This window comes from Girardinichthys multiradiatus, chromosome 19 (assembly GCF_021462225.1).
Source record: "Girardinichthys multiradiatus isolate DD_20200921_A chromosome 19, DD_fGirMul_XY1, whole genome shotgun sequence".
NCBI lineage: Eukaryota > Metazoa > Chordata > Actinopteri > Cyprinodontiformes > Goodeidae > Girardinichthys > Girardinichthys multiradiatus.
The window spans coordinates 28,734,111-28,747,800 of NC_061811.1; the positions used below are offsets into that span (position 1 = coordinate 28,734,111).

A 13,690-nucleotide genomic window follows, 5' to 3' on the forward strand; every position below is an offset into this window, starting at 1 on the left:
ATCACAGCCAGTGACTCTACAAATGGTTTCATAATCTTTGAGTAATCATGCTTCTACTGTATTCAGTCCAAGTTTTAAAATGGATAGATTTGACTTGCCGGGGTGTGGTTATCACACGGCACAAATTCGGGGGACGGCTAATCGTCAGCTATGATGGATGACTTACCAGGAAGTCTGTATCAAAGCCACCTTTACATAGAGAATATCCTTTGCTAGTTTTACAGCCAATGCTAGAGAAATGTTTACCTACCTCATTCATCATGCTCTTGTTCAACTTCTGATACTTCTCCTCCTTCCCATCTTATTCCTGCAAGAGCTGCTGACCCCAGACCCCCCAGAGGTTGGTTCATATCAAGTGCTGTAATCAGATCATTAATGCAATTTAATTACAGATTAGTGCTTTGTCTCTCTTACTCTGTCTCCCATTCAGCATGACACAGCTGAATGCCTTCGCTCTGATTAATGAGGACACACACAGTAATAATACAAATAAGGAATTAAAACATGGCCGCCTGGCTGTGTAAACATCACGAGGCATGTCTGAGAGGATGGGTCCTCCGGCTCTGACAGCAGAATAAAGACACAGGAAGAGTAATGAGCTTTAGACACGTTCTCGACATGTTCCCATTACGCCTCTCGCTGAGCATGCATTCGTGTACATTTGCACACACAGACACAAAAACACACAGAAATGCAAAGCCCGGCGTAAATACATCTGGTGGTGCAGGTTCCATTTTTAATTATATAGCAGGGAATGCCAAATAAGAAGAAGTGCAGTAGTCTCCTTTAGTACAGAATACTTGAAACTGCAACAGTTTTGCTTCCTTCTTTCATTCACCTTCCTTTCCCCTCAAAGATAACATCTGGCATTTTGTCAGCTCTCACCCTCAGGTGTCTTTTGCATCTTTTGCAACCATTTGTCTAACAACAACGCTGTCAGACAGTCATGACAGAGACACATTTGCATTTTGAAAAAGAAAAACAGCAGAAAAACTGAAATTTCTGAAAACACTACGGAAAACAACACTTCACCGTTGAGTCGGTTTGAGTTTGTCAGTTCTGCTCCATCACTACCCAAATATAATCCTCTCACTCTCAGGTTTAAATCATGTCCATCTCCCCTCCAGGCACTGTCTGCAGCAGGCCTCGGCTCAGGCTTGACTGAGGCTGTTGTTGTCAATCCATTCGAAGTGGTGAAAGTCAGTCTGCAGGCCAACAGAGATTCCTTCAAAGAGGTTGAGTGAAATAAAATACTCATTTAACTTGTAAAATGCTTCTAAATGCATATATTTTCTTTGTAACTCTTTGACCAGACCCGTTTAAATTCTGTCTTCTGCAGCAACCCTCCGCTTTCACCCAAGCACGACATATAATCAAGTCAGATGGCTTTGGACTGAGAGGTCTGAATAAAGGATTAACATCAACCCTAGGACGCCATGGAGTTTTCAACATGATCTACTTTGGCTTCTACTTTAATGTCAAGGATGCTATTCCTACCAACCCGGTAATATGCAAGTGAAAAATCTGCACTGTTTTGAGTTTTCTCTGTGGCACACTCCTGTTACTGCTCCTGTTACTGTGCTATAGTGCTGCCTAACCTTTCCTGACTCTGCCTACTTTTGGCTAACCTCAGCCTCTGTAATCCTCTGATGTCCTAGCCACATTGCTGCAGGAGAATAACAAGTGTTTAACAGCATGATTAGCTTGCACGGCACGGAAGAAGCAGAAATCAGAGAGGAGCCTCCAAGATCAGCTCCGCTAATACCTCGTCTGTTTGCTGTTCATAACATCCTCAAAGTTTCAGATTACACATCCGGCAGTGCCTGATGGCCCAAACAAAAGTTAATTTTGTTTAATGGAAACGTTACCATACGCCACTTCCACATGTACAAACCAGAGCATTAGATTAGAAGTCCAATGAAGTAATTGGAAGCAGACAACCGTACTATTTTTGAGAAGAGGCTACAGTGGGAGGCCCCGCTCAGTTATATTTTCAACATTTTTCCAATGCTGCATAATGTACATCGAAGTGGTCATCCCCTGTGAATAATAATTATGTGGCTGGATGACTCAAATAACTTTCTTCTTAGTTTACTGCCATTACTTATAGGCTTCATCCATTTGTATGCACTCTGGAGTAATTCTGTTTGCTATAGGCTCGAAGCCACAGCAGTCACTGTACACTTAACACAATATACTTGACTTGTAAAAGTATTCATACCTCTTCCACTTTTGGAGATTTTGTCAGATACAGCTTCAGACTGCAATGTATTTTATAGACCAGCACAAAGTAGAGCATAATTGTCAGATGTAAGCAAAAGCATAGATGGTTTTTAAGTCTTTTCGGGGATGTCTCAACCAGCTTTGCACAGCTAGAGACTGAAATATTTTCCCGCTTTTCTTTGTAAAACAGTTCAAGCTCAGTCATGTTAAATGAATGTCTGTGAACTTAATATTTCAAGTCTTGTCACAGAGTCTCTACTGGATTTAGGTCTGGACTTTGACTGGGTCATTCTAATACATGAATATGCTTTAAACTAAACCTTTCAGTCGTACCTTGGCTGTATGATTAGGGTCATTGTTGTGAATCTCAAGTCTCTTGCAGGATCCAACACGGTTTCTTTTAGGATTGTCCTGTATTTAGCTGCATCCATCTTGTCATTAACAAGCAGTTTACCTGTCTCAAGTGAACAACAACATTCCTACAGAATTAGGCTGCCAACCCAATGTTTGACTGTAGGTGATGTTCAGGGTGATGTACAGATTTGCTTTTCTGTCTCACATATTTTTTCTGGCTTATATGCACAAAAGTTGGCCAAACAGTTACATTTTAGTCTCATCTGACCAGAGCATCTTCCACATCTTTGCTGTTTCTCCTTCTTTCTTATATGGCTTTCTTCTTGCCAATCTTCCATAAAGGTCAGATTTGTGAAGTGAATCACTAATATTTGTCATTCAGGAGTTTCTCTTACCTGAGCTGTAGATAACAGCAGCTCCATCAGAATTGCCAAGGACCTCTTAGCTCCTTCTCTGGATCTCCTTGCCTGACATGTCAGTTTGGGTGGACAGCCATGTCGTAGGTTTGCAGTGTCATACGCTTTGCATTCTGGGATGATGGATTGAACATACTCAGTCAGATGTCCAAAGCTTGGGAGATTTTTTTTTGTTACCTAACCCTTATTTAAACTTAACCTGACCTGTCTGCTGTATTCCTTGGTCTTCATGATGCTGTTTGTTTACTAATGTTCTCTAAGAAATGTCTGAGGCCTTCACAGAACAGCTGGATTTTCAATGAGATTAAATTACATAAAGGTGGACTCTGTTTACTAATTAGGGGACTTCTGATGGCTTTTTGTCTTCAACCTCACAATTATATTCTAATTTGTGTTGGTCTTTCAAATACAATTTCAATAAAATACATTAAAGTTTGTGGTTGTAAGGTGAAATGATGTAAAAAGAATTTCACAGGGCACCGTAAATGTGCCTTGTGTGTGTTTTGGAGACTGAATGGGGTTCATTACTAAAGCAGCAACATAAGCAATGAGCTTTCAAGTCAGTCATGTCAATATTCAAATTGGGCTTACCGAGCCCAGGCTTCTGTTGTACAGACATTTGAATAGCACATAGGACGCAGATAGCACACTGCCATCTTTCACCAGGGGATGTGTGAGGAGATGTTTGCTTAAGGCTGTTAGGAAGTGGCTTGATGGGTGTACTTAGGCCGTGGCTATATTCCCACCCCTTACCCGCATCCCACTTAAAAAAAACAGAGGTGGGATTAGATGTTGATTTACCACAGCTCTCAGGGTGTCCAGCCTCTTGAGAAAGCCCTGGACCGGAGAAGCTGCTGTCATTTGTAAAAATATCCTGGCCAATTAGCTGTCAGAGCTCTCCGAGTCTGGGCTTCTTTGGTACAGTAATACCCCTGTGCCGAGTCACAGCCCAATTACCCAAATTGTCCCCATATGCCTCTCCAGTCTGCCTGCATGAACCCTGTTTATAAATCCTCCGTCTTGGCTCCCCAAAGAACATGTGGTTCTGCTCAGCCAATCACAACCCTGCACCACAGTCAGGAAGCACAAATCTGCCCCTCCAACCACCGCCCTTCACTACCATAAAACGATCAGGGCTTTCATGCCAGCTTTGCAATCATACGCTCCGGTCCCATCATCTCTGTTTCACTTTCGCTCTTGTATAACAATGCACACAGTGCCAAATTACGATGTGTGTCCTCTTGCTGTCACTTCTTTATTAACTTTATTATCTTTGTCTTTTGTCATCAAATATATATAAGTTTATAAGTTTCCAAGTTCACTGTGAAAATGTTTCTAATGAAACTGTGCTTGCCAAATATGTAACCTTTAACTTCATCTTCTAAACAGGATCCCTCGTTAGAGTTCCTAAGGAAGTTTGCTATTGGCCTGATGTCTGGGACCATCTCCTCCTGTGTGAATATTCCCTTTGACGTGGCAAAGAGCCGCATCCAAGGCCCCCAGCCAGTACCAGGAGAGATCAAGTACCGCACCTGCTTCCAGACCATGGCACTAGTGTACCGCGAAGAAGGGTACAACAAACAACTGAAATATAATCCCAAAAAACATAATTCAAGGATTACTAAATCTGGTGAGGTGAAGACTCCAGCGACACTTGAAGTACTGAGAAACAACTTTAACAAACTAACACGTTTTGACTTGTGGCCTTCTTTAGGGTCATTCCACAAGGGGCCACAAGCCAAAACGCATTGGTCTGTTGTTTTCCAGGGCTTCAGGTGTTGCTGGAGTCTTCACCTCACCAGATCTTTGACCCTCTCCATGCAGCTTAGGATTTGGTGAAGTTGTGCCACAAAGGTTTGGATCTCAAGGAATATTAAGCCAACATTTCTGTTTGAATAACAGTTTACATTTAATTATCAGCCTTGGCTTTAGGTTAGGACCTTGTTTTTACCTGGTGAAAATTTCCTCCAGTTAATAGAACAGTCGATGCCTTAAATGAACATTTCAGATTGTCTGATGTGAGCTTCTGTTAAAAGGTTACAAGTTTATAGTTTATATATAACCTGCTGTCTTGGCATCTTTGTTTAGTATAAATTTAGATTAGAGGCTGAAGCTAATGGCTAGTTCAAGAGGAGCCGACACTGAAAAGGACTTCTATTGTGTTAAAACACTCCAGCCTCTAAGCATTAGAGCAGTTTATCCCAACAATATTTTATGAACCTTTAAACCAACACCATCTAAATCAGACATTAGAAGGTATTACGGAAACCCAGGTTCCCTAGAACTTAGTAGACATAAAATAGTTAATAATTTTCAAAATAGTTAATATTCTTGCAAAAAATTGTAAGAAGTGTTTTGAAGGTTAAGCCCATTTCAGGTGAGTTGTTTTATTTAATTGTATTTTCAGCTAAAGAGCTACTTACCACCTGCTTGAAAAAATGATGTCATAGCCTCACCTCTAACCCCACCATTGACCTCAAACATTTAAGATTAAACCACTTGCTCTGTATGCTAATCTTTGTTTGTCCAGTCCGTGTAATTTAAAAGTAAAGCTGTGTGAAAAGCAAAAATATTTTATCTCTTTAGGTGAAGGATTTTTCTATATTTACACTAACCTGTGCTCCTGTCTGACAGTTAGTCTGACCAGAAACTTCTCATGTTCCATTCTCAGCATGTATTTCACACAGGAAGATCATTGGTTGCACTGGACCTCCTAGTGACATTAATGTAAAATTGTATACTGTACCCCCATAAATGAATTCATAAATTGTATTAGTTATTGCAGAAGTTTGTCACTTCTGTGGTAACTGTGAACATATATTTTAGTCTCAGAGACTGACAGCACCAAATAGAGGCTTCAAAGAAGGATGTATGTTATGTTAGGAGCTGCCCCCAGGCTTTCTATTTTGCCCCCATGCAGGTCCACGAGACAAGAGTCTAAGAGATGTTTGTCGTTAGTGGATGTTGTTAGTTGTAGATGGGGTGGGAGGTAGAGGCCTGAATGGCACTGAAACCTTGTCGCAGGAGTGCACAAACTGTGCCCCCTCCGCCACATCCAGTCCCCTTCCCTAACACAACACAGTCCCAGCTAATTAGTGGTCCCTATGGGAGACATCGTTAAGCAGACCCTAACGAGCCGCACGGCGCTCCACGGGTCAATCTAATCAGACAGAGGGCCAGGGAGGAAGTGGGTTGAGCCTTATTAACGCCATCATTGGCGGGGGCAGGGAGCGGGACAGGGAGCACGAGGCAGAGGCCGGCAGACACTGATCACCTTGAACGCATTAAGGGGCAGGTAGTCGCCAGCGCTGCCTGTTAGTCCCCAATGGGGTGACAGACATGCCAGCCAGCAGACAGATGGAAAGCGAGGCAAGATGAATCAAAATCCACATCAGCATTTGTGTGTGTTGCAGAATGGTCCCTCTCAGAATAATACATCTTATAATGAAAAAATGATTGATTTTACTTGTTCATCACCTTGAAGCTGCATCATGCAAAGACAAGTTGAACAATATAAATGCTTCATAATTTAATTGTACTGATATTTGAAATCAACAAATGAATCCAAGCTATATCTTCCTGTCAATTCTATATGAGGCTTATTTAAACTTAAACTGAATTTGCATATTTAATTTTTTTGTTAGTTTGATTTCTTTAATCTTGTGTCTGTATTTATAACTGAAAATGTTTTATCTTTTTACTTCAGCTACTTGGCTCTATACAAGGGGTTGGTTCCCAAGATAATGAGACTTGGACCAGGTAAAATAGTTTCAGTGATGTATATCTCTAATGTAATTGGAAATGGCTCATTTAGGGATTTCATTGAACATTTCCAGAGATGTGAAGCCATGACAAGTATGTTCATATCTCCTGGGCATAATATTCAGCATTATAAGTTGTATAACTAACCATGATTTGTATATAAAGTCAGGGTTTCATATTCATTTGAAGAAATGGCGCTCTGTATTTCCTGGATTATACTGAAGCAGCAAAGCCTCTTAATCTTCATTCTAATGCCATGAGATTAAAAACAGGCTATATAGTACATCTATCATGTCACTCACTTCCCATGTAAATGAAGCCTTGTTTCTCATTGCTGTCATATTTTGTTGCAGGTGGAGCGGTGATGCTGCTGGTCTATGAATATGTATCTGACTGGTTACAGAAAAACTGGTAACAAGAAAAACAGAGGGAGAAATGAAAGCCTTTATGTTCCTCAGTTATTCCTTGTTGACAGAACTGGTGACTGACAACGAAGCCTTTTATAAAATGTATGAAATTACCAAATCAGCATTACAATATTTGGACATTACATCTTCATCTTGCTCAGGAATAAAAACTGTGAAAACCATTTAATGAAATTGGATGGAAACCCAGTAAACAGCATTCAATATGACCTATTAACAGAACAGAAGTACAATGCATTTGCATTGGCATTGGCATAGAATTAGTTTAATAATTTTTTTAGGTGGTGGGGGGTTATTTTTAGTATCAAACAATCCTGGCATAGACAAAGGGAATACTTACTTTGTAAAGTGACCTTTGTAAATGGAGTTTTAAAGTTATCAGAGAAAACTGGTTTTAACACCAGAACAACTAGTTTTACTGTCCAGGTAAGCCTGATGCCTATTAAAACACATCCTTACAGTATCAAACTCTTTGAGTTGTCTCTGATGAGAGATTTGTGTTTTCTGTGCCCTGCTGTTTGTCCCCCGCTTGTTTGATATGAGTCATAGTTTAATAAATTAAACTAATAATTAGGTGGTCACCTTAACTGTCCAAGACTTCTGTCACTCCTATAATGTTGAGATTAAACCGGCTGTGGAAGATTTCAGTATTTTCATTCTTCATAAATGTTAAAACTGTAAAAAAACATAAAGCTTTAAATTTTAAAATAATCCAAAATACAATAAAAAGGTTGTTTACATGACTACCCATCTTCTGTCTACAATAAATTAAGATGTAACTGACTTTGTGAACCAAATATGGTCATCTTCTCACTCCTCTTTAAGCAGAAAGGGTTAAAGGTTTTTAAAATGCACATCAGATTTGGAAAGACACAAACACAGACAGTTTACAAGTTAAAGAAAAAGATAATGTAAAGCTTCTTAGAAAGGTGTTGCTCCTCAGCATTTCATATTCATCAGCTTCTTTGGTGCTCCTTCACAGGGAAGAGTTGCGCATCAGCGATGCTTCATTGTGCTCTTTTCTGAGGCTTGCTGGTAATTTCTGTCATCACAAGCATGTGGTTTTTCTTATTTTAACAGATTCACGTTCTTTACCTTTCCCATCTGGGAATAGGTCCAAACAAATTAGTGAGTTTTATGGAAAAACCATTACGAACACACGGACGACACAAATTAAATCACTTGGAGTCTAAAACATTTCTGTACTCATTCATGTGCAAAGTATGACATTCACATAATAAATCAAAGATGTCATGTTATACCAGCAAAATGCCCTACCCCAGGAATTCCTGTTTTTGCTTTTCATTTGTAAACATTCTGCTTACACCACAATTTATGCTCTACATTTTACCACATTAGAGCCACAAACATTACGTTACAACTAATTAAACTGTTTTTAACTGGGACTGTGTGCAATAGACCAACCCAAAGTTCATAATTGTAAAGAGGAGAGAAAATTATACATGGTTCTCAACATTTTCTATAAATAAAAATCTAAAAACAGTGGTGTCCGTTTGTATTTGACCCCAATGAGTCAACACTTTGTAGAGCCTTTCACTGTAAATTATAGCTGCAAGGATTTTGGGGTTTGTCTCTACCAGCTTTTCACATAGAAGCTGACATTTTTACCCATTCTTTGTCCAAATGGATGGAAAGCCAACATCAATTTTCAAGTCTTTCCACAAATTCTCAGTTGAATTTTGGTCTGGACTTTGCTTAAGTCTATGATCTAAACCAGGGGTCTGCAACCTTTTTTGCCCTCAGTCCAGCTAATTGAAGCTCATTTGGAGCCTCAAGTCTTACATGACCTTCTGAAAATAGACAACTTGTATACATATTTTTCAATATCTACTATAGGAAAATTTTCATTTTTGTTTTTCTATTTTTAGGTTTTTAAATAAAGAAAAACAAAACATTTGCCAAAGGGGAATGGATACATTCCTTCCATGGAATGCTGATATTTGTGGAAAAAGGATTTAAAAAACTTGAAAAGTATATCTAACAAAAGTGTTACTGGTACTTTTAGTGTCTTTAATTTGTGGAAATTCAATGCAATCATTCCTTGAAAAAACAAAACAGCCATTATGGAAGATCCAAAGAGCCACTTGCAGCTCCAGAGCTCCAGGTTGTAGACCCCTGATTCAAATCATCCATTCATAGGCTTGGCTTTATCTTGTATCTTCGCTAGGTCATTCTCACAAATTGCCCTGTATTTAGCTCCATCATCTCTAATTAGTTATCACCACAATATGATGCTGTCCCCACTATGTTTCACTGTGGGGATGGTATGGTGATGTGCAAGTGTTAGTTTTCACACAGACTTTTGCATGTTGGGCAGAAAGTTCGGTTTTGGTCTCGTCTGACCAGGTTACCTTCTCCCACGTTTGCTGTCTCCTAACTGGCTTGAAGCAAACTGTAAATTTGACTTCTTATGGCTTTCTTTCCACAGTGGCTTTATTCTCGCTACTCTTCCATAAAGGTCAGACTTGAGTAGGGCTCAACCTATAGTTGTCCTGTTGACAAATTGTCTCACCCGAGCTGTGGACCTTTGCAGCTCCTCCAGAGTTACCATGGTTGTCTTGGCTGCTTCCTTAAATTATACTGTCCTTGCCAGTCCTGTCAGTTTAGGTCAGAGGCCATGTTTTGGTAGCTTTGCCATACTATCCATTTTTGGATCATGCATTACTCCATGTGATGTTTAAAGCTTGGTGTTTTATTCTAACCCTGCTTTAAATTTCTCCACAACATTATCCATGACCTGTTTCTTGGTCCTCATGATGCTGTTGGTTCATTAATGGTCTCTAACAAACCTCTGAGGCCTTCACAAAGCAGGATTTATTATGAAATGAAATAACATACTAGGTGTACTGTTAATTATCAGATTGAAGGGGGTTATATATAAGCGCGCACCCCTTTTTTCAGATCTTTTTTTATTTTTTTTATTTAGAAAACCCTGTTGTTTTTTCCTTTCACTCCCGGCACTACTTTGTGTTGGTCGATCACATATAATCCCAATTAAATGCTTAAAGTTCAATTTTAAATTTCAATTCCAAAAATACTTGATTCATTCCAAAGGGAAATTAATTGTTGTTGTAGCTCATATTATAAAATCAGTGGTTGTTCTGTGACAAAATGTGAAAACGTTTAAGAGAAAATAAATACTTTTGTGACACTATGTTTATACTTACAAATATATATGGTGATCTCACTATTTTTTTGCAATAACATCAGTGATGTGTCACATTTCTATAAAATTATCTTAAAATGACTTTTTAAATCGCACATGAAATATGGAATATTTTGACGTTTTGTTAAATAAATAAAAAACTAAAAAATTAGTCCCTTATGTACTTGTGTGTGCTGTGGTTGAGATGTATTCTTCCTTCTGCCCTGAAGGCCAATTTCTGCTGTCACACATCCGTCTTCCATGCTTGTGTTCAGTGCAGCTCTGATATAAGCATATCGGCTTTCCTCAGTTTACCGCGCCATTATTCGCTTCTTGTCTTTCCGCCATTGGAGCTTTTTGTTGTTTGACAAGCTGTCAGCCAAAGAAGTTGCGTATGCCAACCAGGTTTCAGTCTCTTCAGTGTCTAAGCATAACTTTTAGTGCAAGCTAAAACAACATGGTTTAGAAAAATTCTATTGTGGCTGCAGGTTTCGATGGGGGAGGTTCCTTCATACGTTCCCTCCCTTGGACAACCTATCTTTTTCTACAAATATGCAATCTCACTCACACCTGTTTGACAGCCGCAGGCGTAGTGGCTCCCCTCAAAGACACTCATCACAACCCCTCATCTGGTTGTAGCTCCAACTGAGCCACGTTGGCAATTGATAGCTATCCTTAATGTGGGAGTTTTCCTTCGTGCCAAACTGAAACTGCCGCTGCTTTTTTGCCCAGGGGCATGTGGTGACAGACAAACAACTGTGGCCTGCAGACTGATGAAATCGTGAATGCTTAACCTGTCCTTTCTGTAATGAAGTCCTCAGCGTGGATATTTGTTTCAGGCCAGACAGCTTGCAACATGCGCACCCAAATTGCTGGTAGCTAGGCAACAAAGCCACCCTTTACCCAAATTCCCTGCACATCTTGATCATCATAAATCAGCAAGATGTGCAAGCTGGATATTAAACGTTTCACCTCAGTGGCTCCACTTTGACAAACCTGCAATCTGTGCGCAGCTCTGCCTGTTTTCCAATGCAAACACAGCGGGTGATTAATGTGTATTAAAATCTACCACGGTGAAGGTGCATGCATGTACAAAGACATGTTGGGTTTGTCTCTGCTGATTTCTTTCTCCCGAGTTTGAGAGGTTCTGCTCACCTGTCTGGTCAGCGTTGTTGTTTTAAGACATTAGGAAAACACTCTGGCTGTCGTCAGCTTCTTTTAAAAGTGCTCACTGAGCAGAAGCACGCATGGACCTCTGTGTTCAGCCAGTGTCAACATTTTCTGCTTTGTGTTATTCTGCAAAACAGGGCTGTCTTGTTTCTGATTGCATGTGGAGAAGTAAAGATAACCATATGACACTGAAGTCAGACCCAACATAATTAATTATAAACACGTGTCGGCCCCTATTTTCAAGACTACATCATGTAGACCGTAAAGCTTAGCAGGAAGGGACTTTTGGAAACCTTGTTTGTTTTTTTGAAAACGTATTTGTCATAGTTTCTTTAGACCAGGTTGAATTCTAATGTTTTAAGTCAAAGAAGGCCATTTGTTGTTGTTTTCTCTTAAGTAAAAGGAAAGGTTGAGTTTAAAACAGGATTCAATCTCTCTCCCACCAGTAAAAGCTGTTGGTGATAGATGATCTTTGATAAAAGGATGGCTGTGATCAGCACGTCCCCCATGTGATGTGGTTCACATACGGTCAAACACTGCGACCGTGAGCAACGGTCCGTGACCACTGGCTGCGGGGAGAGGTGCTTTCCAAGTCAAATCAGCTCCTACATGGGGAGGACTGTTGACACTGAACGCGGATGGACTGTTTATGCTGCAACACAGGACGGATAGAAAAAAAAAAGTCAAACACCTCCCGAGTTCCCTCAGCAGCAACTTGAGAGGAAAAGAAAGAGAGCAGGTGAGCAACTTTATCAAGAGATCAATCTGCACCTCTGAGCTGGAGCTCAGTTTGTTTAAATCCCTGGTTTCCAGTGCAGGGCTAGACGGGGCTTGCCAGACTCACCAAATATTTTATTACTCTGCACTATCCCCCTTCGAAACTTGCAGAAAGCATTTTTTTGTGTGTGTGTCTTTCTGCAAACTTGTCATTTGCAGTGTGTCAAATGTGCTTTCCTTTTGTAATGAACGTGACTGGCCCCACCAAAACAGGCCCCGGTTGGCCCCTGGTATCTGCTTCATGCTTGGTCAAAGGGCTTATAACAGTGACATTTTAGTTTAACGTTCCTTCCACAATACCCAAGACCCAAAAATTTTATTTTTAATCTCAAAAAGCTGAAATTTATCATACTAAAAAATAAAATGAAAGTTCTAATGGATAAAATGAGTTTATTATTTAGTAACAACTTGTGGCTTTTCATGTTTTTTTGTAAACTGAAAAAGAATAATGTTTGTATGTAATTATTACCACTACTTTTAATGTAAAATATATGGTTAAGCCCAAAATTATTTATACCCCTGGCAGATTTATTTTCAAAATAATTATCTAATTTGACCAACATTCTTATCTGAAAGTAATATTGACATTTGGGAGTTGTCCAGCCAGATTCTAAACTTGAATCTGATAGAAAATGTGGAGGGAGCTAAAGATTAGTGAGACAGCAAAGACGCCTTACAACCTGAAAGACTCGGAGGTCATCATCAAAGATAAATCGTTGAAATACCAGTGGAAAGATGCATAAAACTGCTCAGCAGTTATAAGACGGGTCTGATTGTTGTGATGCCAATAAAGATTTTTCCATTGAATATCAAGAAGGGTGTAAATAATATTCAACAGGCCATTTTTTCATAAAACTTAAATAAAAACACATTTTTTTTCTTTCTGTAAACTGATATTTCATTCACTTTTTTATCTTTTGAGAGATGCCTGTCTCATTTCCTGTCAGAAACAAACTTCTTTGTTGAATAAAGATCATTTTAAATCTTAATCTGAACGATTTTGGTGTTGGCCATATTTCCTGTAGTTTCCTAACATTTTTCTGTCAGAATAATTGCTGATATAACCAGAATTCTTTATATTTTTCACAGATTTATAATTTTCTACCAAAATAAATGTCACGAGGAAGAAAGATACCCCTGTGTACTGTTTTGATGGCCAATGTGGCTCAATGTAGTGATGAACTCTGTGCGCTTGAAGCCTTTCTGATGAACTGCCCAATGAGGCGTGACACATGGAAATCAAAAACCCAGACGTTGTGAGGGCCTGCTTGCGTTTTTCTTTGTTTTTTGTTTATGAAAAGCAGCTTCCTAATCATGAAAATCAGTCTAATACCCTGAATTTAGCAGAGATGGGATAAATGGAGAGGAGCTGAAAATCATTTTTTGCTATAATGGTG

At 39.5% G+C, this 13,690-nt stretch overlaps 1 protein-coding gene across 3 annotated transcripts in view; it reads left to right on the plus strand.

Annotated features, from left to right (window-relative positions):
- The window catches only part of slc25a21 (solute carrier family 25 member 21), a 141,627-nt gene extending 131,109 nt beyond the window's left edge, over window positions 1-10,518 (plus strand). Inside the window, exons 7-12 of one of the 3 annotated variants that reach the window (XR_007035025.1) lie at window positions 1,128-1,235; window positions 1,340-1,504; window positions 4,383-4,623; window positions 4,708-4,847; window positions 6,700-6,752; window positions 7,109-10,518. Coding sequence is in view for 1 of the 3 variants with exons in the window: in XM_047344806.1 (XP_047200762.1) it covers window positions 1,128-1,235; window positions 1,340-1,504; window positions 4,383-4,564; window positions 6,700-6,752; window positions 7,109-7,170 (570 nt within the window). In the remaining 2 variants the exon portion in view is untranslated. The remainder of the gene's footprint in view (window positions 1-1,127; window positions 1,236-1,339; window positions 1,505-4,382; window positions 4,624-4,707; window positions 4,848-6,699; window positions 6,753-7,108) is intronic. The other 2 variants (XR_007035026.1, XM_047344806.1) reach the window with 2 other exon arrangements.
- The last annotated feature ends 3,172 nt before the right edge of the window (window positions 10,519-13,690 follow it).